General features: G+C 48.9%; 9 protein-coding genes across 9 annotated transcripts; 4 read left to right on the plus strand and 5 right to left on the minus strand.

Moving 5' to 3' along the window:
* Positions 1-1,832: 1,832 nt before the first annotated feature.
* On the minus strand, positions 1,833-4,667 carry FPRO_10592 (uncharacterized protein; the record flags this gene model as incomplete). The annotated part of the gene is made up of 4 exons (XM_031231571.1): positions 1,833-2,650; positions 2,699-4,335; positions 4,391-4,517; positions 4,571-4,667. 4 exons carry the CDS (start codon positions 4,665-4,667, stop codon positions 1,833-1,835), a joined length of 2,679 nt encoding a protein of 892 aa, XP_031081595.1.
* A 3,993-nt stretch (positions 4,668-8,660) lies between these two features.
* FPRO_10593 (uncharacterized protein) lies at positions 8,661-10,310 on the plus strand (the record flags this gene model as incomplete). The annotated part of the gene is made up of 2 exons (XM_031231573.1): positions 8,661-8,696; positions 8,901-10,310. The coding sequence occupies 2 exons, from the start codon at positions 8,661-8,663 to the stop codon at positions 10,308-10,310; spliced, it is 1,446 nt and encodes a 481-aa protein (XP_031081596.1).
* A 337-nt stretch (positions 10,311-10,647) lies between these two features.
* On the minus strand, positions 10,648-12,949 carry FPRO_10594 (uncharacterized protein; the record flags this gene model as incomplete). The annotated part of the gene is made up of 10 exons (XM_031231574.1): positions 10,648-10,734; positions 10,786-11,193; positions 11,233-11,438; positions 11,485-11,571; positions 11,616-11,829; positions 11,880-12,136; positions 12,186-12,309; positions 12,361-12,640; positions 12,690-12,720; positions 12,769-12,949. The coding sequence occupies 10 exons, from the start codon at positions 12,947-12,949 to the stop codon at positions 10,648-10,650; spliced, it is 1,875 nt and encodes a 624-aa protein (XP_031081597.1).
* Positions 12,950-13,915: 966 nt separating this feature from the next.
* FPRO_10595 (putative pyruvate formate lyase activating enzyme) lies at positions 13,916-15,136 on the plus strand (the record flags this gene model as incomplete). The annotated part of the gene is made up of 2 exons (XM_031231575.1): positions 13,916-14,213; positions 14,349-15,136. The coding sequence occupies 2 exons, from the start codon at positions 13,916-13,918 to the stop codon at positions 15,134-15,136; spliced, it is 1,086 nt and encodes a 361-aa protein (XP_031081598.1).
* Positions 15,137-15,729: 593 nt separating this feature from the next.
* Positions 15,730-16,632, plus strand: FPRO_10596 (uncharacterized protein; the record flags this gene model as incomplete). Its single annotated transcript, XM_031231576.1, has 1 exon — positions 15,730-16,632. One exon carries the CDS (start codon positions 15,730-15,732, stop codon positions 16,630-16,632), a length of 903 nt encoding a protein of 300 aa, XP_031081599.1.
* Positions 16,633-16,863: 231 nt separating this feature from the next.
* Positions 16,864-17,631, minus strand: FPRO_10597 (uncharacterized protein; the record flags this gene model as incomplete). The annotated part of the gene is made up of 1 exon (XM_031231577.1): positions 16,864-17,631. One exon carries the CDS (start codon positions 17,629-17,631, stop codon positions 16,864-16,866), a length of 768 nt encoding a protein of 255 aa, XP_031081600.1.
* Positions 17,632-18,245: 614 nt separating this feature from the next.
* On the plus strand, positions 18,246-19,392 carry FPRO_10598 (uncharacterized protein; the record flags this gene model as incomplete). Its single annotated transcript, XM_031231578.1, has 4 exons — positions 18,246-18,267; positions 18,318-18,366; positions 18,415-19,237; positions 19,291-19,392. 4 exons carry the CDS (start codon positions 18,246-18,248, stop codon positions 19,390-19,392), a joined length of 996 nt encoding a protein of 331 aa, XP_031081601.1.
* Positions 19,393-19,878: 486 nt separating this feature from the next.
* FPRO_10599 (uncharacterized protein) lies at positions 19,879-23,164 on the minus strand (the record flags this gene model as incomplete). Its single annotated transcript, XM_031231579.1, has 11 exons — positions 19,879-20,284; positions 20,332-20,723; positions 20,775-20,850; positions 20,905-21,598; positions 21,840-22,126; positions 22,175-22,196; positions 22,259-22,272; positions 22,321-22,435; positions 22,488-22,726; positions 22,775-22,893; positions 22,946-23,164. 11 exons carry the CDS (start codon positions 23,162-23,164, stop codon positions 19,879-19,881), a joined length of 2,583 nt encoding a protein of 860 aa, XP_031081602.1.
* Positions 23,165-25,001: 1,837 nt separating this feature from the next.
* FPRO_10600 (uncharacterized protein) lies at positions 25,002-27,739 on the minus strand (the record flags this gene model as incomplete). The annotated part of the gene is made up of 2 exons (XM_031231580.1): positions 25,002-27,443; positions 27,734-27,739. The coding sequence occupies 2 exons, from the start codon at positions 27,737-27,739 to the stop codon at positions 25,002-25,004; spliced, it is 2,448 nt and encodes an 815-aa protein (XP_031081603.1).
* Positions 27,740-27,829: the final 90 nt, after the last annotated feature.

The raw sequence follows: 27,829 nt of genomic DNA on the forward strand, positions 1-27,829 counted from the left end.
GCAATCGCAGTTGCTTTTCCAAGCGTAGTTTTCTCGCCGACGATGATACTGAGCACTCAGAGCATGGCCATCACCGTGTAGCTCGAAAGCTGGATGGTATCTGTTTGCAGTTGTTCACTTCCCCTAACTTCCCTACTGTGAGTATGTGTAGAGTCTGAGAATCTGCAGTGCAAAAGAGTCGTACGTGTTCTGCTGATCGACACGAAGGAATGCTCAAGGGTCTCTGCGTAATGTCTCGGTCTATGCGCACCTTGTCCAAGACTCTCAATATTGACCAAACCTGCTAATAATGCTAATGCAAAGGCCTCAAGAACAGGCCACGAATGGGGTCGATGTGCAGGTTTAGATTGGATTGTAGGAGAGCAAGCCGAGAGTCAAGAGAGAATCTGAGCAGGAAGAAAGCAAGCACAGGCACAGGCAGAGAAGTAAAGAGAAGGAGCAGGGATGAGGGGATCTCAGCAGCAAGGTAGGGAAGGGAAGGTAAGGTAAGGTAAGGGTAAGTGCATCCGGGATCTGGAGCCGTATCGTCCAATGTCAATATCGTACTATCAATCAATCACACAAGCAAGATTTGCGATTAGACCTATCTTGTCAAGAGTTGGGCCAAAAACCAAGATCCTATTCGCGAGAATGTGAATGACTTGCCGCTTTCTGCTTGACGAGGTGATTGTTGATGGTCGTTGGCACGACAACAATGGCTTGTGGGACCATCACTCACATCAGAAGCTGATGGAGGGGAGCTCTTTAGATCCTTGTTGGCTATGGACGGGAACAAGGACATGGGTTTAGTCAAGGGAGACTATCACATGTGGAAGTGCCACAGCTAAAGACTGCAGTACACTTCAGTATTCAACTGCTGAGCTTTACTGATCAGGTAGTTTGTTATTATCGCTATTGTGCCACAACCAGCAATCACTGCAGACATAAACAATTGTCTCCAATGGACTCGATATCCACGGCTTTAACGACAATGGCGGTTGTGGCTTCAATTGTGGCTGCCGCTATCCGCTTCCTGGTAAAGTTTGGTAGGTGCTCCAGGCCTAATGCTAAGCCCATTCGATCAAGGAAATCCCTGTTTCGTCTATCAACTCACCCCAACAACCAAACCATCTGCACTCGTAAGCCCTCCCTCTCTCTCTTTGTATGTCAATATCAATTCTTTTGTTCCCTATGTGTCACACGTATCGGCTTTCAAGCTGACATTGTGCTCTTTGTGCCCTTGTTCCCATGTTTCAGTTGGAACCAATAGTTCAGTCATAAAAGCCTCATCCATCCTTTGGCGAGTTGTAACCCGACTACGGATTACAAGGTAAGGGCCATCCTGTGTGGAGAGATCATACTACTTCAAGTTGCCCAATCAACTATCGCGGAACCTTAAATCTAGATAGAAGAGATGCCGGACTAGACATATCTGGTTTGGGCAGGGTCCGAGTAAGCCATGGGCATTGCCAGCCTTGAGTCTCGAATCGTGAGGCCATATCATCTCCCATGCTCTTCGGTCGAGATAGATTATGAGATATCTTCATACTCTATCTTGTTCCTACTCACTGATACTAGTCACCGACTCGTAAGCAATTCTCAGTAGCATTCGGATTCATTGACTGTGTAACCATCTGATCTAACAACTGCCTACAAGGATATACTAAAATGTCATCACACAATCGATAACATATCCGTCTTAACTATCCGCAAATCCAATATTGTCCTTTTTTTCTTCAGTTTCCCAATCCTCAATCATCTCCTTCCAACCACGCCCTCGTCTTCAAAGCAACACAGCCTGATAGCTGGCATGTGTTTGGGTATCAATCACACTAATAAAATCATGTCCACCTTTAGTAGTAAATCTTCTCGCTCCAGATAGGAGGTCGTGCTCCCTCAGTGTCCCACTCGATGTGGTTCTTGTCGTTGAGAGTGCAACCCTCATCTGAGATGGGGATCACCTTGCTCGTGTTGAGGACCTCCTGCTTAGAAATACCAGCGGGGTCGGCAGGGATCCAGAGGATAGGTGTCTCGCTTGTGACTGAAGGTGGGAAGTAAGCGTCACGCTCGACTTCTTCAGGATACTCGAGTCCCATGTTACGCTCATGAGGCACCAACTGGCGCATAGTTGCGTAATCGGCATAGATCCAGGGCTTGAGCCACTTGGAGAAGAAGTTACCCTTCTTTTGAACACTGTCAGTACCGCCAGGCACGAACTTGCCAACACCGCTACTCTTGCCAGCGCCGTTGGAGGCCTCGTTGGAAGCGGCACCCTCTCCATTCTGGACATGTCCGTCCTCCAACTCTGAGCCTTGAAGGCTTCGCTGAATTCGCTCCTCCTCAACCTCAAGAGAGCGAGGCAGACTGTAGAGAAGGGGGTTAAGAGCCTTGGCGAGGGAGATGTGGAACAGGATGGTGAAGACAAGGAAGGCAGCCATCAAGACAGCAGGGCCAGCAGCCTTGGAGATAATGAACATGCCGACAAGGCAGATCTCGGCAAGGTAAACACCGACGAAGAGCTGCTTGAGGGCGCGAGGGTAGATGAGGCCTCTAGTATCGATCTTGGTCTCGGTAACAAACAGAATGTTGTAGCGGTAGGCAAGGTAGAACAAGCCCATACCGATGGTAGACCAGAAGAGCATGACGGGTGCAATAACAGCGTAGACGATGCCTGAGAGAGGTTAGCTCTGTTCAACAAATGAACTTAGAGGTTACCTACTAATGACTGCGATGTTGGTGTAGACGGGCATGAGACTTCCCCAAGTGAGAGCACTGAGAGTAGTCCATTTGTTGTACATGGATCGTGGAGTGCTGGTCAGGAACTTGTACAAAAGGTTGAAAATGATGCATCCGACAACTTGAGTCAGGACGCCGACGGCGATGGTCAGACCCTGAACAATGAAGTAAGAAATGTAGAAGTTGGAGGCGGTAGGGATGGAAGATGACAGCATGCTGAAGACCTGACTAGGCTCCTTGACAATTGTCGCGATTGAGGAAACGAAGCTGTTTGCCAGAGTCTGAACCAGAAAGACCTGGATAACTTGGAAAACGAAGTATGCGTTCTGGGTGAAGAGCTCGGCTTGAGAGATAGAAACACAACCAGCCTGCCTGGCACAGAGTCGCATGAACACAGGAACCAATGACATGAGAATGGAGAGAGCAACGGAAGGCAGAAGACCAGAGACGACACCAAGAATGACCGAGGGGATATCCTGGATCCAGGTAAGACCAGGAAGAGTCTTGATAGTGTCGACTTGAGCAATAACACCAACAATGGCAACAGGAACAGCCCAGAAGATGATGAGAACAGCAATGATGGCGTAGACGGCATATCGGCGAATGATAACCTGCCACCAGGGGAAGTTCAGGCTCTTCCAGACAATCTCATCAGGCTTGACACCAATGTGACGAGGAGCCATGTGGAGGGCGTGGTGGTGAGTGGTAGTCTGGAAAGCAGCCTGGGCATCAGATTGCGTGTAGAACTCGACGAACACAGCAGAGTGCTTCTCATAGTTGCCAGAGAGCCAGTCAGCCTGGGCATTGTCGGCCTTGGGGATGAGGGTCTTGAGTTCCTCACGGCCCCATTCAATAGTATCAACCTTCTTGCCGATAAGTCCCAGAGGGCCAGTACGGTGTGTAGGTCGCTTCTTAGGGGGGATGAAGCGGGCAGCGAGGTCTCCGGACTCTGGGTCAGATGGGGCAGAGGCAGTCTTTTCGGCTTCGGTGCCCGATTTCTTCATGGACTTGATGCGTTCCTTGTTGCAAAGCTTGAGGAGCTTGACCTCGCCCTTCTCCAGCTTCATAGCGGCATCGTCGCGCTCCTCGATGATCTTGTCAAGGTCCTTGGTGTCACCGGGGATCCAAACATTCTTGACTGAGTCGTTGAAGAGAGTGCGAATGCGGGCCTCATCAAGATACTCCTTGGGGACAGAAGTGAAGAGAACAGTGCGGGATGAGATGCGCTTGGCATACTGGGGAGTAAGAAGGAAAGCCTGTCGCACACTGATGTAGAAGATGCACTCGCGCATGATGGTGTAGATGACAAAGCCATAAACGAGCCAGGCAATGAAGCAGTGGGCGTAGAGCCTGTTCCTCTGAGTAGAATCATCAATGTTGACATTGGCGTATGAGAGAATCTCAAGCTGCTTCTTTCCGTTTCCACCAGTAGCATTGACTGGGAAGAGAACAGGCCATGTGAGGCAAAGACTCACGAAGCAGATGGTGCAGCAAATGCGAAGGAATCGAATGAAGAGGTATGCATCGAGACTCTGGTGCTGAAGAGCGTAGGCATCGGGAAGCTTCCAAAAAGCTCCAATCCAGTTGAATAAACCACTAGGTAGCGCGGGACTCCGTTCACTGCAAAAGGCGTTAGAATTGATATTCAGAGTTTCAGGGGCGCATTGCGACTTACTGCTCACGCAAGGAGCCCAGATACGTCCTAGGCGCATAGAATCGCCTATTGGACTTACGAAAGACAAGGAAAACGACGAGGTAGACCCCCGATACTATGAGCACGGGAACGAGAGTCGAAATCATGCCTGAGAATTGTTAGTTCGCATCGCATTATGAAGTATTCATTTATATAACGTACCCGAAAGGGATTGAGGCTGCGTTCCTCTGGCACCGCCCGAGTTGCTCGTGTCGGGGGCGGGGAGGTTATCCTCCAACCAACTGATGAAATTTCCCATGATTGCAGTTCAGTTACAGTTATCTTGAACTACGTCGAGGGTGGATGTTTTGGTATAAGCGCTTGCTTTGGGCGATTAGAATCGGTTGCTGGTTCTCGACTCGATTAATTCGACGCGCAACGTCGACAAGGTCGTGAAGTGAAGTTATTAGGAAGAAATCGAAGAAATTAAGTTAGCACTTGGGCCGCGTCGTCCAGCTACAGCTCAGCAACCTAAGGGAGGAACCTCAAGCTGTAGTGTACCTTGACCCTTCCGTTGGCGGGGGGCGGGTGGCCGATAGATTAGTTTGAGACGGGAGGCAGGCGCGTTCCAATCGAATCTGCGCACTTGCAACCAAAATTAGGAATGAAGAACGAAAACTCGAAAGGAGATAAAACAAAAGGTGGATGGTGCTGGCGGGCTATATGTAATTAACGTATCCGGTCCCGTCAATAGATACTTTAGTTAGATTAGACAGGGAAAAAAGTTGGTTTCCTCAGATGTTGGCGAAGGTACGGTAGCTCAGCTCAGGCTGTCAGGGGTGGGTGTGTATGAATCCAATGGGAGGAGGCTTGTAGCTTGTGGTAGTGCAAAATGCGACCAAAGACGAAAAGCTTAGCACTAACAGGACCCCCTTAATCAAGGTGAAGTCATGTCTCAGCCCAGCAAAATACAGCAGAGAATCGCGAAAAAGAAGTAAAAAAAAACGCGGCTGTTTGCAATTTATGCTCCCCCTGAGCCTGGAGGAATTGTAGGTTCTTTATACCGTCTTTTGAATTTCTCCATCCTGGCTTCTTCTATAGTTGCTGAGAATGTTATCATCAGATATCCAGCGTAAAGGTGTGATGCCATGCATCAACGTCAGGGTGACTTGACAAGCTGGCATGGCACAAGGTGCTGATGTCGACGTCACAGTGTAGCGCCCAGCCTGCAGGCTCATCGCCAAGTGCCTGAAGGTCTGCTGGCAGGCTGGGAAACACAAGCTAGACAGGCCAAATCCTGGTTTGGGGCTAGATCGACACTGGCCAATCGCTCTCTGGTGCACTCCATCATCAGCAAGCGGTAATTGAAGATGGATGGAGTGGAGGGTCTAGGCCAGAGGCCAGGGCCCCGGCACTCTATCTCTATCTGGAACCTGGGACAGCTGGCCTTGGAAGGCATTGCAAATCACTGCCCTTCTTCGAATGCAAACTGATAGTCTGCAGGTATGGACGCTTTGATCCCGGACGATAGCACGGTGACAGTAAAACGAGAAACCGGTAAAACTTGTGCAATACGCATGCGATTTGAAACGAATGGTAATTGATGGGCTGGGCAAATACGAAAAATGATACTCTAAAACAAGACCCTGTTTCTGAAGAGTAATTCATGATCCCATTGTCACCCCGAAAACTTTATTTCTGGAAATCTCCAAAAGGGTCAGGGCCTGCGTGCGAAATCAATCCTCCTCCTCAATTTCGGCTGTTGAAGCTTGGCTACGGGACAAACCCACTATCCGCTGCGACGACCTGGACACCTCATCCCGCTGCCCTTGCGCTACTGTAAATAGTCACGCTCACTAATGTTCATTTGGTGCTGCGTGATGCGATGCCTCAGTTCATGAAGCACGGGCATACGGACAGGGGGCTGCCAGGGAGACAAGACAAAATGAGGGAGCCGAAAAAGACCTTTGGGCTGTAACAGAGATGAGTCTGTGAGGCTGCTGCCGATGTTTTACGGCATCTCAAGTCTAGGCTTGGCTATTCTGTGCCTCACGAGTATCTCGGCCTCGATCTAGATCATGCATCAACGTCTTTTTGACTGTCGAGTTCAGCTACTGTTGTCGATTCTACTCTCGATCAAACAGAGGCACAGCCACGACGCTCTCCCGTGTTGCCATGCATGCATACACATACAATACACGCACACACGACCGAGGCGAGACAGCTTGACAGGGATCGACTTTCTATCTGGATGTTGTGATGTCAGTTGCATCCATCAACACCACATCCGCAACCACAATCATTGAACCCATCCGCCATCGAGTTAGTGGGCATGATGAGCACAAACACTCTGTCTCTGTCAAAAGTCAATGAATCAACCCCAGGGACGATCCGGATCGGAATGTTAATCGTCTCCCCTTTTAGGACTTGGGAGTGTTTGCCAAGACTGGAAATCTCCGCGACCTTTTGAGACTCTCATTCTAATTCTCATTCTCATTCCCGTGGCGCTACCATTTCAATTCATCACAAGCCCAACTGACTCCCTCACTTCGGAACATTCAGTCCCGTCCTCGACGCCAATGACATCAACTACATTAGCTTCGTTTTCTTCTTCCCCCGATCTCCAAGTTAAATCACGTCTCCCCATAACGGTAGCTTCATGACGATCTGACTTACAGTGTAGTCACTGTATCTGCGATCATAATTACCTTGTGAGCTCCATTGGGTTTGTTTACTTGGCTATCTCTCTTGATCATCGCACTACCGTTCATCGAGCAAGAGTCGCTCCATTCAGTGCCCCTGTCTTGATCATTAGACCATCCTTTGCTCTTTTAGTCTGTCAAGGTTGATGCCCATCGATGTCTTTGAATCTCTTCAACGACATCATGACTCTCTCACCGCTTGGCGATAGAGATAGATACATCAGTCATTTCTTCAGAACTGGCCTCAAGATCTGAGAACGAAAATACTACGATCGCAACTTCATCTACGTACCCCAGTCAATCATTCATTCAAAGGCTAGACTCTCCACAAAGGCATGCGCCATTCTTCATCTGGCCCTAGCGCATCAGGATGATGCTGGTTCAGCTGAAATGGTCTGCTCTGGCGTCAAGCTCTCACTCTCAAACTGGCACTGACTGGGCCGAGGTACGTGCCTGTAATTTTATCTTGACGCATCAACCTTCAAGATGTCGCGGTTTGACCAATGAGATCTCCTCTGACGTGAATTTATTGAATTCCCACATGTCTCCCTCAATTTTTGGCTTTGCTTTGCTTTGCTTGCAGCGCGGCCATGGCCGTTACCGCAAACGTCGCCTAACAAAGCATATTGCGGCTTCACAAATTGGGCCTCCCATGGCTGCGTCACTATTACGGACTGCTCTAGAACGTTGTTCCCGTCGGTAACTCGTCGTGAGAATCAAGACGAGGCCGCTTGGGTGCACAGCCCTTTGTTCAACTCAAGCACAGTCACGTGTGCACTGTCGTACGACCATCGGCGACAATCCCTTGGTTGTCCTTTGGATCTGAACGCGGCATTTGTGTTTCACCTTGTGGCTGTTTGCTTAAACATTCCTGATCTACTCGGCGTATGGTTGCCTCAACTGTTGCCGTGCATACAAAGTATGTCAAGTCTCATCGTAGAGAACCTTGGGTAACGAACCGTTGTTGATTGAGGCCTGAATCTGGGCTTGGAACACAAAGAATGGCTTCAATCCAAGTTGCCCTTGATGAAGCCTACATTCCCTCGGCTATGTATCAGAAATGCAGCACTCGACCCTGCATAATGAGGCGAGCTCCTAGTGCACGCAAAGCTGCGATGCTTTCTGTGTACAACCATGAACAGATGTTTGTGTGAGGAACCAACTTTTTACTGTTGTACCAGCTTGGAACGTAAGCCGAGATGCCAGCGTGCTCTCTAGCAGAGGGAGCGAAATGACAGGTTCGTAGATCAATACTCCCGGCTGGATAGCGAAGCATGGGTTCGCGCTTCATTCATATCGACTGTGGCTCGCCAACAAGAGTAGCTCCTTTCAAGACAAACTAGTTTATGAGGAGGTATGCATCATCTATCGATATTTTGATTCTTGGACAAACTCTTGATACTCAACAGTTGACCACGATTTGTGAACGATAAGGTTGGTTGTCTATTCCTGATACTGAAAGTTGAATTTCCAAGTACCTCAGTTGTTGATGGCCCGATGCACCTAATGTTCGAGGTATCCGATAGTATTTTACCATAAAGACAAAAAAAGGAAACAATTTGACCGTTTTCGAGTCTTTTGATTGCTCAAACAATGTCTATGCGCCCACCATGACCGCAGCAAATTGCACTTCCAACAAAGAACTGGTTTCTTTGTTCTTTGAATAGCATCACATCAATCACCCGGTCCTACAAGCGCCAACATTGTGACAGAACCCTAGAAATATTTCTCCAAGTCTGTTTAAGAATGGATATACTCATCTTTCTCTCAAAGAACAGTCTTCCTGTTCAAAACTCTGTTCCATTAATCTGTAACTCTCTTATCACTCTGTGCCAACACCTGTATTCTAGTTCATGATGGTATCTCTGCGAGCAGCTGGAAAGCAGAAGGAGGGCATCCAACCTCTCTACGTCCCTTCCAACGATTATGCAACCTCCTACAGATCCAACTGGTTTACCCCAGACAATGGCATCTTAGACCCTCAAGACCTTGAACTTCTACAGCACATCAACTGCTCCTACTTCTCGTCCGGCCGTCCTCCCACCCTTCTCGCCCTCAAGCAGCATGCCCAATCTCTCACCAACATCATCCGCAAGCTTGCTCCGTCTACTGCCACTCGTCCTGTAGGCACAGGGGACGTAGATTCTGGAAGATGGAACTTCCACAAGAACGAGGCTTTTGACTGGTTGAACGACCTCAACACTCCTTATGAGAACGATGACCCGTCTCATCATGATCCTCTCTTTGCTCTTCACAATGTCGTCAAGTGTGAGTCTGAAGTGCACGGGATCGAACATCGTTGTCCTTTGACACAAGTTGAGGATTTTGGTCCTTCGGCCAAGGAGGGAGATGTTCGTCGTCCTTACATGACACACCACGATCTTATAATGCATGCCAACGAGTGTCTTGAAATCATCGATCACGAGTACTCATCTACTGGTGGCTTAATGTCGATTCTTCCAACTGGTTTCGAAGACCCTGATGATAAGAAAAAGAACCATCCTCTTAGAGAATTGCAACTCGAAGCTGCTCGCAACTGTCTTCTTGGTCAATGGATTCTTCATCACCAACATCTCGTCGGTCGTATACACGAACTCGAAATCAACTACGGCAACGCTACCGATGTCCTTAAAGGAGAAGCCCTCGTCCCGCACCAGATGCTGAGCCGCGCCAGTGCCGATGGCGTCTCAGGGGGTCGCGAGATTGTCTATCCACAGGATAAGTACATCCTCGTGAACTGCGGCGAAGATATCAGAAGCTACATCCACCGTCTTATAGATGTTGCCGAAGCTCAGGTCGAGCAGAAGGAGAAGATCTGGAAGGCAAGCGGTGTCATTGGCGAACGAATCTGGAACGAAGAACGGGGCGGCAAAGTCTACGCCAAAGGCATCGTCCCTATAGATCTTCTAACTCGCTTCTACCGCATCAAGGGCAAGGGGCATCAGTCTCCCCTCTTTGTCATACCAGCAGCCGAGCAGCATCCTGGCGTGGAGAGCACACGACTCATGGAGGAGAGACCTACCGTGGTATCCATCGTGACCCCAACATGGCCTGAGCGGGTGTCTGCCATTGAGGCAAAGAACAAAGAGCGTCTGGAGAGAGCGGACAAGTTGGTGTCTGAGAATCAGTTCCTGGTTCGTGAGATGGCTGAGATGAAGGATAAATTGGCTGTTCAAAATTCAGAGATCAAGCGCATGACTGATCAGTTGGCTTGGTATGAAAAGCACACGGAAACTGTTGAGAATGAACCACAGGATTAAGGATGGTTTTCTTTATTGTCAATTGACTTCCGGGATTCGTGTTGAAGTTTGACGGATAATAAGCTGGCCAGATAGAGAAATACGGTCTTATATATGCACAATTTATCTGCAAATATTATAGCCTTGCTTTTATTTCCATTTGTTGGTCGATTCGCTATATTGAGCATACCGGGGACAGGCAGAATTGCTGCATTGTCATTACGTTGTCTAATTCGTAATCTATGGCCGTTTCGCCCAAAAAGCCTCAGGTCCAATATGAAGAATATATCCCTGATAACCAGAATACCAACATTTTATTGGTTCGATCTCTATGTGCTATCCAAGTATGAGGATATTATCAGGTGGTTGGTCGCGACCTGGGAGGGAAAGGGAGCCGTTCTCCAATGCGACAATCTGGTTTGGCTGATTTAATCGTGTCTGCTGCCTGTTTCAGTTGTCAGTATTAGTTTGTCTCCATTAACTATTGGGATCTTACCTTCTCGGCAATGGCATAGACACTAGCTTGTAGATGGGCTGATGGAATCAGGGGCATGATACTAGCATCAGCAATACGCAAGTTACATGTGCCATACACCTTGAGCTCAGGGTCAACAACTCCTCCTAATTCGAGGGGCATCATGGCTGCTGTCCATGAGGGATGCCTCTCTGTCGTGATCTTTTTCATGACATGCTTCATCAGCGTTTCATGATCTGTAGTATCAAACGCCGATTCCGCTTCAGGCATGAGTTCTTTCATGGCGTTGGTTTGGATCAGCTTCGTGTTCATTTGGAGACCAAGAACAATAATCTCGCAATCGATCGGGTCGGAGCAGTATCGTGAGTCCAGTTTTGGCAGATCGAAGATCGAAGATGATGAGGGACGGACGGTGCCGCGGGAGAAGGTCTTTTGAGCAGCGACAGTCAACTGCCCCTATGAGTTGGCCATGGTCTCAAAGATTCCTGTATCTTTGCTGAGTATTTGGTCTTGTAGAATCTTTTTCTGGACTTCGTAGCCCTTCTTCACAGAGTTGGGGGCATTTGAGGGAAAATTATTACCCAAACTCTTGTCCATGAACTTTTTCCAGTCCTTCGTTGCAGAGCGAAGACTCGGGAATGCAACCGTGTTTATGAGAGGTGCTGTCCAAGGACCTAAATCTGTCAGAAACGGGCACCTCTCTCAGAAAGATGTGCTCACCTGTTCTGTTCCGTATGTATTCCTCGGCAACTTCGTCATACACGTCGTCGGCTATCTCACCACTGGTGAAATATGATTCATTGCGATCTAGACCATCAGTATCCGACATCTGATTGAAGTCAGGTACTTACAGTAATAGTTGGCGTAAACCATGGGATGATCCTGGATATTATATCCAACGCCAGGAAGGTCAATCTTGACCGAAATATCGAGTGACTTGAGTACATCTGACGGCCCAATTCCCGATACCTGAAGTAGAGTGGGAGTGAAGATCGCACCAGCCGAAACAATTACCTCTCGGGTACAAGAAACTGATCTCGCTTTGGACTTGTTGTTTGGAGCAAACTATAATCCGGATTAGTGACCACCTCATCTTTTGTATCACCTGATCGTACCTCGACTCCCACAACTCTCTGACTCGAGTTGTGTGCACTGTTACTATCCAAAACAAGTTGTGTGACAGTCTGGTTGGTTGCAATATGCAAATTGTACCTCAAAGATGCCGAGTCAAAGTGAGCTTCTCTAGCATCGAACCTCATCTGGTTACCAGGATGCATGCTTGAGGAGAGGATCATGGCCCCTGCGGCTGTCCCATTGTTCACATCACCAATTATGGGTAGACCAAGCTCCGCAAAGCCGTCGAGAACGTTGGCTGTTCTCTGGTCAGAACACGCAAAGCTTTGGCAGTGTACAGAACTTACATGATTGGTCATAGAAGTACTGAGGGTAGGAGACGTGCACTGAGCCATTGTGTCCATGCGCAGCTGATTGAGGAACTATGTGAAGTTCCTGAGCATCATGAGGCTCAACATTGAAGGTGAACGTCTCAGACTACCACAAATCAGCCTCATTCTCAAAGATCGGTTACACACCTACCTTTTTGAAGTAAGGAAGTAGGTCATCCCAAGACCAACCCTTGTTACCTAATTTTTCGCAGCCGTCATAATCAGACACTGAGCCTCTGGACCAACAGAGGTCATTGAGGATGGAACTGCCACCAACAGCCTTTCCCTGTGGTATTCCCACACTCTGATTGCTGAGATAGGTCTGGGGCTCAGTGGTCAGCTCCCATTGGTATTTTTGCCATCCACCTGACCCGATCGTGCCCGGGACAGGAAGAAGGCCTCCAGGAATCGAAAGATTTCTCGCGTCGTCCCTGGAATGCGATTTGTCAGTTGAGATCTGGTGGGTTGCGAGAGACGTACAAAGGACCAGCTTCGAGAACCAGGACTGAAACTACAAGCACCATCAGTGAGGCTCGTCAAGTCTATGGGCATCAAGTACCTGCTGGGTTTTCGGAGAGGCGATTGGCTATGGTTAGACCAGCGGTACCACCTCCAACGATGATGTAGTCGTAGACATTACGCAGCTGTTCATCTGCAATGTCTGGGGTTACATGAAGGCTTTCAGCTAAGGGAAGAAAGAACAGGACCAGAAAGGCCAACGAGAAGTTTCCAAAAAGCATTTCAGGCGACCTGATTACGAGAAGATGTTGAGTGAGCTGAGACAACGTTCGAGATGCTGCGAGGAGTTGCTCTTCGGTAAACTCACCACCTCATCTAAATGGGAGAGTAAACAAACAAACACAGCTTATGAATACAAGCATTTCCAGCCCTCCAATCATTATGGGGATCTGCCACTGGCAGACAACCACCAGATGGAACTCATTCAGATCTTATCTCTAAGAACAAGAATGGAAGTTCCAACAGGAAAGAAGTACTAAACTGGGCCAGAGTCCTGAGGTCATCCCTCGTGTATATCTCCAATAACGTGATATCGGAGTGTCATGATCTCTGTATTAGGGCATAGAACTAGTGCTCATGTCCATGCTAAACTCGCCGGTATACCAAGGCATTCACATTCCTCATCTTTTTTGGCCTTTGGAGATTCTAATTTCTGGTTGCACAGCCCAACATTTTCGGCTGGCATACACTGAATTATTTTCTGATGAGATCTCCATGTTCACATACTTGGCAAAGTCGAGATCCTAGCGCTTGAACAATGACAGACTTGGAGTCTTCACCCAACAAAACTCAGATATTTTACACTTGAAGAAAAACCCCTGAGAGCTTTGCGTACTCCTCCAGAGTAGATATTCCTGCGGTTCAAGTTTCTCGTGGCCATTTGATTCATTTTTGTCTCTCGTTAGTTGTAGGGTAATCACTTGGCTCAAGACGCTGCTCCTAGAGACCTAGAACTAATAACAAGTGCGAAATACCCTCGATTGTTGCCTACCTTATTTAGGATAGAAGTGCATAGAAGCACCTTCTCTTGGGACTGGTTCGGGAGATAAACGAGAGATTGCTCATTCGTGACTGCCCTTCTCATCTGGAGAAGCGATGACTAAGCCATCTATAAGTACAACCTCCCTCAACACCAATCAAGATGAACCAATTGTCACCATGATCATCAATACACGATATCAGCCATGATGTTGTCATTATCAAGGCGATGGGTTGTTAATGCTCCCAAAAGCACCTTCATAGCTCCCAAGATACTCAATCGCTCTCTTCATCTTGCTCCCCCGTTCCTCCTTGACGACTATGTTTCGCGATATATGACACTCAGTTCCCGCGACGCAGCCAAGAAGCGTTCATTGGCGTATGCTCACCTTCGCAATTGTAATCTATGCCCAAGAGAATGTGGCGTAAACAGGTACGAGAAGACAGGCATGTGCCTCATCGGAGAGAAGGCGAAAGTCAATACAATCGCTCCCCACTTTGGTGAAGGTCAGTCCATCTGCTGCCCATTGCGCTTTGCTCTCGGCTCGCTGTACCTGATACTCCCTTGCATTTCAGGTCATTAGCTCTCCGTTAGCTATGTATTTATGTTCTTCTATTCAACCTCTGACTAAACTCATACAGAACCGTGCATTCAGGGGCACAATGGTAGTGGTTCCGTCTTTATGAGCGGATGTAATATGCGGTGCATCTTTTGCCAGAATTACGATATCGCACACCAGCGAAACGGGATGGACTTGACCCCTGAGGAATTAGGTGACTGGTACATCAAGCTACAGGAAGTTGGCAAAGTACACAATATCAATATTGTTACGCCTGAGCATGTTGTCCCGCAGGTGGCGTTGAGTATCCTCCATGCTAGGGACCAAGGCCTGACAGTTCCCATCGTTTACAACACATCAAGCTTTGACTCTCTTGCATCTCTGCAGCTGATGGATGGATTGGTGGATATCTACCTTGCTGACTTCAAGGTGTGGAAGCCAAGCACCTCTAAAAGGCTACTGAAGGCCGATGATTACGCTGCAACAGCCAGAGAGAGCATTAAGGTAATGCACGATCAGGTCGGTGACCTGTGCTTCACCGGGGACGGGATAGCAAAAAAGGGCTTGCTGATTCGCCATCTTGTTATGCCAGGCAAACAGGACGAAGGAGCCGAAATCATGAAGTTCCTCGCAAATGAAGTCTCTACAGATTGCTTTATCAACATCATGGAGCAGTACCACCCAGACGCCCATGTCGGCAAACCAAAGCGAGCAAAGTCAGACGGCAAAGAAGAAAAGCAGGAGGTCCGATACGCAGACATCAACCGAGCTGTCAATGCCCAGGAAGTCTCCTCAGTCAGGAAAGCCGCAGAAGAGGCTGGGCTATGGCGGTTCAACGACCCACCGGGCCACGATGGGTTTGCAATCTGATGAGAAGCAAGTCGCCTCTCATTTGACTGTTGGTTGCACTGCAAATGAATGAAACCTTGCTATGAGGCTGTCAATCTAAGCCAACAACGGGGACTAATAACGCCACCTCCTGGTCCGAACAAGCAATTGGCTTGGCTACCTTATTCAACCATGTGGAACGAGGGCAAACCAGATGACCTGATGTTCTAGACCCTACGACCTCTCCTTCATGTTCCTGACTGCCAACCGAACAACCTCCAAAAGCCAAGACTGACCAGTCTTATTGACGGCTTACGTTGGTGACTCTTTTAAGTGTGGCCACCAGGCACGGATCCATCAGAATAACCAACGACTATCACTATAAGAACTTTCTTTTAAAGAATCACTAGGTCAAGCGCCGGAACTCGCTGTTTCGCTTTGTTGAGACGAACACAGCGACAAAGCGAACAGACCCATCACGTACAGCGTAGCCCTCCTCACAGTGGTCTTTGTCATGGTGGAGAGGAAATGGGGGATGAGAGATATGAATATGTAGTAATGATGGATGCTGTTTCTCGCAGAGAGGATATTCCTTCTTTACTACTATCATTAACAAAAACTCAAAATCTATCAAGATGAATACAACTTTTACAAGACCTCATAGCATGGTGCAGCTACCACCGATGGATGCAAGAATCACTCCGCCTCCCGAGGAGCTAAACATTGAACCGTCAGTTTGCAGTTCTTCTTCACGAAGGAGACGTCGACGATCTTCCAGCTCCAAAAGCCGTCCTACACCAGAGAGTGTTAACCAACAGCCCTATGCCAACTCTCGTCTTATCTTTTCGCCCAGGCCTTTTGAAGATCTTTATATAGATCGAGCATATCTTATTTCTTGTCTCCAGCAGCAAGCTTGCCGAGCTACGGATCTCATGACACAGTATGGCGCCCTGGAAGTGCAGATTCGCAACCTTGTTGGCGACAAAGGCCGGCGAAAGCTGAGAAAACAGCTGGCTCTGCTGAAGTCTAAAGCCAACCAGGCCGCTGAACAGGAGAAGGCTATCTTCTCCCGCCTGGGTGAACTCTTTGTTGAAATCAGGAGCCGAGAGACTTGGGCAAAAACATGGACTGTCGAAAGCCCTAGTGTCGCATCATCCGTCTGCTTCAGTCCCGTTTCCTACGGCTTTACCACTCCTTTGACGCCTCTGAGCGGCAATTCTGAGCACTTTGCCCCTATGGGCTACTTTGGCGATGCGCAACAGGCCTATGAACCACCATATATTCAACAGGAGCCGACGCCGTACGGTCTGGAAACTGTCGACGAGGCCGCAGAGGATATCTTTGGTCCTGAATCTAGCTGTGATAGCGCTGAATCTGAGACCACCCCAACAACTCCAACCAACGTTGTTGCACCCTTCGTTCAGGAGAAGGACTATGGTTCTGAACTTGGAGAAGAGTTGAGTGAGGAGCGGTTTGTTGCGCTTAGGGAGAGAAGGCTTAGTCTTCCCTGTCTTCATAATGCTTGGCCTGAGGTTTAGGCTCATCAGTGCACAATTGAAAGGCGTTGCCGGATAGTGTGTTGATTTTTCAAGCATCGTACGAAACCACGGAATGATCATACGTGTTGATCCATAATATCAAGTTATCATCATGTCACTTACCATTGGTAGCATCAATTTGGCGTTCAATGTTTAGCATGTCTTAGTGTATATACTGTTTGTTTTCTTTTTCAAATCATATCGCTGATGCGCCAAGTATCCGTGAAATCCTTAAGCAAACTCTCCAAACTGTCCGTCGTCAAATCCAAGATCCTTAGCTGATTGCTTCTGCTGCTTTACAGCGTTTGCACTTGGTGGAGGTGGTAATGAGAACCCGCCTGACGAGCTTGGTCCAGCAGGTGGTGGCGGTAGCGCAAATGACTGAAGATCACCTCCGGCTCCTGAGCCAGATGAGCTATCTTGTTGTTTGCGTCTGCCGAACTTTGATCCGCCAAAGCTCACAGTAATAGTCTCGCCATCTTTGAGGCTGTAATCTCTATGCTCCTCCTTCTCCTTTGTCGCTGCCGGTTTGCTCTGTTCGCCCTCCCAGCCTAGCGCCTTTCGCGCCTCCTGAAGCGCAATGCTCAGATCAAATGCCTCGCTTCTCTCCTCGAAACCAATACCCAGGATAGCCTTTCTACCCTGGGGATCGCGCACCGTCACTGCAAAGAAGCGGCTGCTATCGAGGACCGGCTCAACAACACCGGGAGCGGTATAAGGCGCTGCGGCGAACAGTTGGCCTGATGAAGCATCCTCCAGCACGGCGTCGACTTTGAGCTTGTTGGTTGACGACTCGGATTCGTAGGCTGTCTCGACGACGCGCAGGCGGGCAGTAAAGATATGGCGCTGGGGTTCGGCGGTCCATGTGCTGGCAGAGTAGCCCTTTGTAGAGGTAAGAGGAGGAATGTTATAGACGTGGACGGCGTTGGCGACGAAGAGAATGCGCTGGATGGCGTCGTTGGGGAGGGCAGCGCCTGTCGCGGGATCGAGGAGCTCCATTCTTAGCTATGTTTATTGTTTGTGACTAGTAGATACTGGTCCTTGAGTGAATTGAGTTGTTGCAATGGAAGCGAATAAAAGTCAAAGATCAAAAGCTATAGAGGCCTGGAGTGAAGACGGAGAGAGGGGTGTAGAGATCGGAAGCGGTGGAGGGGCAGCGCGGGGCACTTTTGTTCGGGGTTCTGCTGCAGGGTAGTCAACTCAGTGGCTACCTCTTGATATCAACAGGTTACAGCACGTTACTGAACGATGCAACGCAACTGGCTGACCTTATTTCCAGACGAAACTAACACTACATTTCGATCTCAACCGCCTGAATTTGATCTGTTTCCATCGACAAGGCTGCTTGCTACTGCACATCAGAGCTACCTACGCTTCTATCTGAGGTGGCGCAATTACAGGGGACCTCAACTGTAGACGACCTGTAATTAAGCAGTGCCGTCACTTTCGGCCCCGCTCCCCACTTCCACTTCACCCCGCCAAACCAGCTCCGACATGGAGATTGATTGACTCACCAAACCCTTCGAAAATTCCCGTCTAAAGATCCCAGGATTGGGAACAGTATCATCTCAACTCCAAATACCTACTCCCCGATATCTCGCATATCCTCTATCATGGCCACGGTCGACGCCACAGGTCAGTTACCCTCTGCTGCGAATACCTCTCTCTCTGCTAACTCATCTAAGCCGCTACCCCGGCTGAGCAACCTCAAGCTTCTTCAACCTCAGATTTCGAGTCCGCCTCCAAACCCATCCGCTCCTCACTCCTCTAACATCCTGTCAGTATCGTCGAAACTTACCGCGGCCTTCTTGCCTCAGACCCGTACCTCACTAAGCCCGTCGCCGCCATCGAGTCCCTAATCGCTCTTCTCAACGCCCACCCTTCCACCACCGTTTTCGAGATCCTTGACACCGTCAAAGCGCACTCCGATCGTCTCAAAGCCTCCGTAGCGAACCCCGTACCCCTTTCCGCCGGAACAGACCTCTTTCTTCAGTACCTCGTCTCGTCTCTCCGTCAACAGGACGGCAGCTTTGAGGCCGTGAGGCAACATCTTCTCCGAAACGGTCGCCTATTTGCCCAGCGTGCTAATGCCGCGCGAGAAGGCATTGCAGACTCAGGATGGAGGCTGATTCATGAGGGCCAATGTATTCTCACACACGGTGCCTCGCGATCAGTTGTTGGGATTCTGGAGCGTGCGGTGCAGAACCTCGGTGCAGCCAAGTTCAAGGTTATCTACGTGCGAGAGGAAACCCGCGTTGATGAGAGTGATCGCGTAGTGCGCGAGCTTCGCTCAAAGGGAATTCCTGTCGCCGAAATCGCAGAGGCATCAGTGGCCTATGTCATGGGTCTTCTACGCCAGGTCGATATGGTGATTGTGGGCGCGGAAGCTGTCACATCCAACGGCGGTATCATCTCTCGAATGGGTACTCTTCAGCTTTCTAAGCTGGCTGCTCAAGCTGGTCTCCCGTTTTACGTTGCTGCCGAGACACACAAGTTTGCGCGCAAATTTGTCATGGATCAACGGGATATTGGCTTTAAGCAGGAAATCCTGGACTTCAGTGTTGATAACAAGAGTAAGGATATAGTCGACGCTGTCGACTTTACTGTACGTGGTCCCCAAATTATAGCCATCGATCAAGTTGCTAACAAGTTAAACAGCCCCCTGATCTCATTTCCAAACTCATCACAGAGAATGGGATTAAGCTTCCTGGCTATGTGTTTGAGCAGCTTCTCGATATCTATGGTAGTCTCAACGGTTGAGAGAAACAGTCAAAGCACTGGCAGCGCCGCGCCCATTCTAATGTCAGAGTCAGAATGGTGTGTTTTCATTCAACACCTCACCCTTTGGAACGATTGCGCTACTATCAAGAGTCATCACGAAATATGACCTCATGACGGTTTTGGGACAGGATAAAAGCTCCTTAACATGGCTGATTTCACAAGTGTCACCCTGAAACTTGGAACGGATACACATAACGGTCGGCATCCGAAGGCCACGACGTTGCAAGAGACAACATTGCTATCATCACAGAGTAGCTGGTTTCGGTATGGAGTTCAAAACATAGGAGTAAATAGAGATGGGTCGTGATAATATATTTGCTTTCTCAGGGAGTGACCGTCCTCCTTCAGTTCCTCTTGTGGCAATCTCGGCCCATGTAAATGATCAAACTCCGGCAGTTCACAATCCATCCCAATGGCTCGTTTATTATATGAAACTTTCGTAGCAACAAATGCTATGGTCGATGCCTAAACATCTCGGACCAATCTGGCTCCCACCCATGCGTAGGGATAGTTCCTCTGATACCAGTTGACGAAACTAGCTCGACCTGCAATGCGTGGGTGTGTGGCCCACGAACCACCCAAGACGACGTTATGCTTGCCATCAAAGAAGTCAGTCGTGTAGAGAGGATAGAGCGACATGGGCTCAAAACCCTCATGTCGCTCAAGTGGCGAGCTCGTCCATTCCCAGACGCCGCCCATCTCCGACTGACCCGCAAGCTTGTTGCCTTGGGAGGTTACTGGCATAGGATGCCAGTGACGGAAACCAACGTTGGCTTCCGTAAGGTCAAAGAATAGCTCAGAAGAGCCATCCTTGACCAAAGCGGAGGAGCTGGATGGCGGGGTCTCTTCAACGCCGTCGTTGACAAGGTGACTGCCACTTATTAGCCTTGAAATAGTAAGCGATTTTGATGGACTTACCCATTGACTGCAGGGACCGTCTTTGATAAGGTGCCCTCGGCCTCGGCTCTCTTCTGCTTGTTGACATGCGCATAAATGCTCTTAGCTTCTTCGAAAGTTGGAATACGGCCGCCCATCCATGCTGCACAGCCAGCGAGTTCGTCGTAAGAAGCAAAGACAGGCCAGTCAAGAGCGTACTTGAGAGGAACTAGACCATAGACCGTCCTGACAAACTTATCCTGGATGAACGAATCCGGGGCCTGGCTTGCGTGGTGGCCATTTCCATTAGAGTAGCCATTCAAATTTCCATTGGTTTGGCTGCCGTTAGTGGCACCATTCGTGTGAGCGTTTGGAATGGAAGACCATGAGGCTGGGATATGCTTGATCTTGGAGTTGTACAAATATTGGGCATACTGTGACTCTGGTTAGGGCTAGAGGACACCTCGAAGACGAATTGCACATACCTCTTCATTGGTGATAGCTCTGCCCTGAGCTTGGAAGGCATGGACTTTTGTCTGTCGCGCAGGCTTTTCGTTATCCCTGTTCCATAAAGTTAGTTACGGTTTACCCTTAAGCACACCGCTTGAGACTTACCAGCCAAAATGGCGCGAATTATCAGTACTATCCTCGGGATCATCCATCCCCAGAGTGATGGTTTGCTCAGGTATATCAAACCATAGGTTAGGAACCCTAGACTCATGTGCTTGCTGAGCCAGTTTTGCAAAATCAGGCTGTACCGTATGCGGAGGTGGAAGCGTTCTGTCACTTTGGAGCATCATATAGAGCAGGGTCTCGATATGCATCAACTCATGCTCAAAACCAACCCATATAGCTCGGCCAATGTCTCGAGGAATCTTGTCTTGGCCATTTTTGTACAGGTTCTGAAGACGAGATCTGACCCTGTCTTGGTAGGTCATGATCTCTTGAACTGATGGCCATTCATCGGGAATTTCAGAGTGAGTATGGCAGTGCTCAGGATTGTCCACATCAGGATCAATACCTCGCTCAAAGATTGAGTAGTAGGCTGCAGGCTCAGTCGGGGTATTGCCAGTTGTTTTTGTCAACTGGATATCGAGGAAGGTCGGGATATGACCAAGGTAGAAAATGCATGCATTTCGCAGCTTGATTGGCTTCTCCTGGAGCTCCTCATCCGGCATCATATCCTTGGTTACTACATCCCATGCTTGCCAAAGAGCTTTCCAGTCTTGGACTGTTGGAAGTGGTTCTGCGGCGTAGAGGGAAGGGATCAGGCTGAACGGCATACTGGACTTTTTCAGAAAATGGAGGCCTAAACAATTGTTAGTCTCGTGTCATCAGATTCCCTGTATTCTCGATATAACTTCAGCTTGGAGCATGTACCCCCACGTCATATGGGTCCCTTCCCGGGTTTGGCCTCATGCTGCTGGCTCAGCTGGAAAGGGAAACCCTCCTTTGGTACGATTCGCGGGGTAATCCGGGGATGCATGACCCGAAAGACCTCTGGTCGCGTGTTTTGGGTGGGACATGTATCATAAGAGAATGTGACCTACCATACTCATCTCCCCGGCTCCATTGACCCATCTCGGTCAAGCCTGCAAGTTTCCAGAGCCTGTCCTTCTCTGCCTCGGAATATTTGAGGCTTTGTTCGATCTCTATGCGCTCATGAGGCAAAACTCTCGATCCGAGAGCATCTGTTGGCCGGGTGGGAGAAAGGAAGGCCTGGTGTCGTCCACCTTCAACGTCATAAACATACTCACCGATCACCTTCCACTCATCCGTGTTGAAGGCCTCTTCACCAAGGATGCCATTGGCGTTTCGAAGACCATTCAGAATGAATCTACATGATGTCAGTTTCCAGTCAACCAGACAGAGCCAATCAGCTTACCGATGGGTTACCCCCTTGGAGTCTGTATTAGAGAACTGCGGCATTAATATCGAGTTGTGTGCTCAGCGCTGAATTGCAACGTACCGTTGTATGCATGACTATATAGATGTTAGTATTGCTTACAACAAGCAGCATTGTTGACTTACTAGACCTTTGCCGGGTTGCTGCAAGAGTCTACAGCAACGATCATGGAATCAGATGGTGTGAGTACTTCTGCAAACCCTCCCAAGAAATCAGCTGCACCGTCTCGGGTGAAGTTGCCTGCAATTCTCACGTTAGCACATTGAAACTTGAACGACCGGTGTAGACGCACCAATACTGGAGCCGAGGTGGATAATGCACTTTGAGCGGCTCGTGAGAGAAGGATGCTTGAGCCATTCCCTCCCATCATCGTATGTACCATGAAGGCCGTGGCACGAAACATATTTGAAGTCAGGAACCTGAGCCAGGGTGCGTTCAAGCTCTTTGAGAGATAAGTCGAGAGCAAAATACTGAATGGGCTTTTTAAGCTCTTCGAACGCCTGTAGAAGGAGACAGACCTTGCGGAGGTTTCTTTCTCATAATTAGTTGATGTGTCAAATCATGGGGAAATTGACCAACCCGCTTCCCAGCTCAATCACCATGGAGCCCTCGGGGATCTGACTGGCGATCTCTGCAGAGGACTTCTTCAGGATCTCAATCTCATAGTTTGTCAAGTAATACTCATCCAGATACGTGATCTGGAGTAGTATGAGTAACAGCAAGGGGGATCTCTCAACAGAATCAACATACGTCCTCGAATATTTGTAGGCCCTTCTCGTTGTATAGAAGAAGGGTTGGAAGCTTCCTTGGGCCCTCGTCAGGGTTAAACATGGAAGCAATTTGGTCTTTCAGGTTGATTTCGACATGTTCACCACGGATATCAATAATACTGGGCAAAGCTGACGATGATTTGGCTGTCGTCGGCTTCACCATTTGAGGGGTAGCTGAAGCCGTTGTGATGGAAGGCATTGCAATGCAAACACAGATTTAACAAACAAAGTATGGCTTCAGGGGGAAATTTGATGCTTGATAGAAGCGGATGGACGGGGAATATATGGTTTATAAGCTGCAACAAGAATCGTCTCAAAGGGCGTGGCTCTTGTTAATAGTCCTTCCCACCATCTCAATAGCTCCAAGGTACCTGAGCACTTTGGCCTCCTCAGTGGAGAATAGCTCGGACGACTCCTCATGCTTTGATCGAACCGGCCGGTCAGGATATCCAAACAACGCGGGGGATGGTACACTATTCTTAGTTTAGCGAATCGTCATAACATCGAATGGTCTAACGATGAGACTCTGCGCCAGGAACCACGGTCCACTTGGATCGCAAGGGGAAGCCGGCTGTGCCTCAAAGAGAGCAAATAGCCCTCCTCAGACAAGCTTCGGCGCGGCGGATGTGTGCTACGTATGTACTGACGACCTGCTGCCTTCTCCATGTGAACGATTCTGAAATAAGTTTGTCATGACATGCATTCTTGAACTAGAAGACATCAGCACTTGTGGAGCGAGAGTGGGAGAGAGACGAGGAACTGGCAAATCAATCGCGAGAGTCAAGCCCCACGCCCCACGCGCGTGGGAGCGTGATGTCGATGTGGAAGCTCACCAGGGCAAGTCTGAGCTTGAGCTTTGATGGGTCGAGAGGCGATTGTTCTGTAGAAGAAAACGTTGGTGTCAGAAGTTCTAGTCGATATTGGGGCTTTAAGTATCTATCAATGTTGCTCGTCGTCTTGCATGGTGTTTCGGAACTTCAGCCTTATGTTGCGTGATCTGAGAGCTTACCCCAGATGTTTTGAAGCAACGAAGATCCGTACCTTAGACTGTCTCTGCTCAACCAAGGTACCTTGACCTGCCCAAATCGATTCTCTGCAGAGCTTCGGTGCATTGAGCCGCAAGGAGCAAAGTACTGTACATATGTAAGCCCTGCCTCGTAAACCGGTTTGCACGGGTCATCGACTTGTCTGTTGTCGATTGTACATGGGACGGGATTCGCTCATATCTCGATAAGATGGGACTTATTGAAGCTGGTTTGTGAGGAACCCCGCGAAGCTGCCGCAGATGCCAGCTCTAGGCCCCTCTTGGTAGCTGGGCTGTCCACTAAGACATCTGGATTTGGAAGCAGTAGACAAGGGGTGAGCACTAGGCGCAGTGACTTGCATTTGCCGGTCTTGGCGATCCATTTGTGACTTGATTCGGACGTCATGCTATAAGTCAGCGGGCTCATCAAAGCTTTGCTGTCGTGTAACCTCGAAGCGTCGGAAATGATGAGTGATCAGTATTGCCGAATTGAAAGCCGGACGGCCGCCTTATTTCTCAGCAGTAACGTCAGTTGTGCACCGAATCTATGCGATTCGGGCCGTTATGTCAATATTTGTTTGTGAAAAGATTCCATATCATTTCCAAGTATGCATGCACGTCTGTCAATGGTGTTGAGAGTGGAGAGAAGAAAACAAAAAGGGTTCCATTGATTAATAAGAATCGGCTGACTGAAGTGTAGATTGTTCTTGGAAGGTCCAGCCAACGCAAGGAAAGTAGACTTGTCCTCGCCTGATGCCAAGAAGCCTCCTGCCTCTGCCTCTTTCCCAACGCTGCAGGACCTTGAACCCAAGCTTCACTGCTAAAACTCGCTTCTCGTTGCACAGGGGTTCCTTAAATAACATGCCAGACGTCAAAAGATCAGTGTTATACCGCCAGTCTAGCTGAAATGCAACCAAACCTCTATCTTATTCCGGCCGTCAAGTCATTATACATGTATTCGCCGTGTCGAAATACCTAGGTACCAAACAAAATTCCAAGACCAAGCACATATCTATTTTGGCAAGGTAACCCTCAAAGAACCCGCGCCCGAGAAACCTTCCAAATCATTCAATATCCAACCCATCCGTTCCGACTCCAATGTCTCAATATTGTCCAATAAGAGCTTTGGTGTATCCATCGCTAATGGTCCTTCGTCAATCCCAGGCAGCGAGAGCTGGCTCTTTGCCGTTGAAGAGTTGGGCTTGGGGGGTTCCTCCAGCATGGGTCGGGGCGAGTTCATCATTTCCAGAGACACTGACATGGGACTTATATTTTTGCGGTGCGTATCGTATACTTCTCGTCGTTGCTTATCTTGCGATCTTGTCTGGTTGGGTTCGCCACCGTTGCCAACTCCGCCAAGCCTCAGACTGAGTGATCCCTGCGTCGAGTTCTTCGCCAGTGCAAAATACCGATCTACCGCCTCAAGATTATCCAGGTATCTTTGAGCGCTGGGCAAGTAAGTTACAGCTCTTCGCAATGCCTGGCATGCTGTCCCAGCCTGCCCCTGTTCGAGTATACTCAAAGTCCCCCCCGCATGTGGACTCTCAGCCTGTTCACTCCTCGATCGATGGCTCGTATCCATCTGCGGAAAATGGTGAGCGTAAATAGAAATGAACCCAGCGAGCCAGAGGGAGAATATCGACAACGAGGACAAAGGCAGCTTTTCTTTGCTGACACTAACCAAATCGATTATGCTACGAGACGATTGGAAGACATCTTCTGCGCTCTCTTCCCAGAACCGATCTGGCGCAAAGTTGAGCACAGTTTGGTTGACCATTGGGGTCCCATGAGGCCCACGGCATCGCAGGGGCAGAAAAGGAAGATATTCTCGATTGAGAACAATATGGCAAACTGAGGCCAGCATATGTAGCGACACGTAGGTGTTGGTAGCCTGGTGATTATCGTGCCGGTAATAATTCTGTCGAGATAATGTGAAAGTGTCGGGGAGATCTTTGCCGAACGTAATCACCTTCTCTCGTAACTTATAGAAAGTCGATCTGGGGTTCCACGGGGGATGCGTGTCTTGTAACCGGCCACCGATCGAACTGTACCTCGAAATCTCGCCCCATATCTCAACCAACTTGGCAAGTCGGCTTAACGTGCTATTATCGTTGATCTGAGGCTGACTGGATCCTTCGTGGGGTTGTAATAGTCCAGTGTAGACTTGAAGAGACAGATCAAAGGCCATCTCAGAACATGGCAACTGGATCAACATGCTCTCGACTGCAATACTCAGCGGTCGCTCACTCCCGCAGCTCATCAGACGATCCAGAATAAAGCAGCTATACATCGTCCGTCTCCGCGTCTCTCTTATTATCGCTATCTCCGGTGACTTCTTCTCAAATCGTTTTGTGTCAGGCGCTTGGTTTTCCAGTATAGCCATTCGCCGGTCATCTTGCTCTAGTCTCATCAACTTGGCCATGCGAATGGCTACCCCAAGATACATCCAAGCACTGGAGTTGTTCTCTTGGCTCCACTCGAATAATCCAAGCATCAGGAAGCACTGTATTCTTTCAATCGTGAGAGTATCCATGACTGTCCTGAGGGGACCCAGAGCTGTTGTAAGTGCAGTCGCAAAGAATTCCGAGGCGTACAACGGCCCAGACTTGGTTTTTGAGGTGGATGGTCGGGAACCTGAGCTGTTTTGACTTGGTAAATGCGTCACATATCGTACCAGATCGGGGTGAAAACGTGCTGTAAGCATCAAGATACCAAGCAGGACCAAGTTCGGCTCTGATGAATCCTCATTCTCCTGACCTGATCCGCTGCTCATTTTCTCCTTCATAGACGGCAAGTGAAGAAAGGGCAATTCTGTGGCATAGTGTAGTTTGTAAATGTTGAGCAACTGATCCCATAGTTCCGTCGTTAAAAATGGATATGAGAGAACTCCGGCTGCGTATACTGCTGATCTTTCACTGCTCCATTTGGGTATATCATCTCCCTTTCTCGTTCGCTTCTTCTCCTGCTGTGGTTCTTTTTCGGGTTTCCCTGTTGTCGGGGAATCGTTTCGTTTTGGTGGAGGAGGAACTGCTTCTGGATATTGGCACTGATGTCCTCCTTTAACACACGTGTCGCACGGGCTGTTGCCGCCATCATTGTCACACTTGATCTTCGATCTCCGACATCTCAGACAAGCAATGCTAGATCGGATCGGTTGTTGGATTCGTGATCCTCTCCTTCCAGCCTTCTTATCAGAGGTGGCTGGCGTGACTCTACCCGGAGAGTTATCATCACCGGCGTCAGCTCTAGGCTGCTCTTCATCTTGAGTATGCCAGATTGACGCCGGTGGCGTGCCCTCTTGGGCTGAGGATAATTCTTCGATCTTTCTTTTTGAAGTTGCTGAAGCCTTGGGAGATGCGTTGGATCCTTTGTCACCCTCTGGGTCTGTAGGCGAGAGTATAGACTGAATGCGAAGCTGAGAAGCTATTTTGCCAGTTTCGGAGCTCTTATAGAGCTGTCTTTGTGGTACAGAGTTAGATTAGAGATTTGAGGACTTATTTCCAGTAATCACTCGAAACAATTATTTGAGCAAAGGCTCTAAGAAGAAGGAATAATCTTTCAAACAGACACCAACTCCTTTGGAGATTACATCAATGTTAAATAGCGAAGCAAGAACCAGCCAGTCGACACTTTGAATGGGCCACAATAGTACTTATGGAAAACTGACCCCAGGGAGCTACGGATCTAACAAGGATCACAAGCTGCATATAGAAAAGGAAGACGAAATCAGATCCCCGGGCCGACTTTCATATTGTCAAGCCGACTTATGAGATCCCATCATCGGTCCACGCACCCGATTGACTAGTCCTGGGATGGTAATATCTCTACCGGAAATGCATA

This window comes from Fusarium proliferatum (genome assembly GCF_900067095.1).
Source record: "Fusarium proliferatum ET1 genome assembly, contig: FPRO_scaffold005, whole genome shotgun sequence".
NCBI lineage: Eukaryota > Fungi > Ascomycota > Sordariomycetes > Hypocreales > Nectriaceae > Fusarium > Fusarium proliferatum.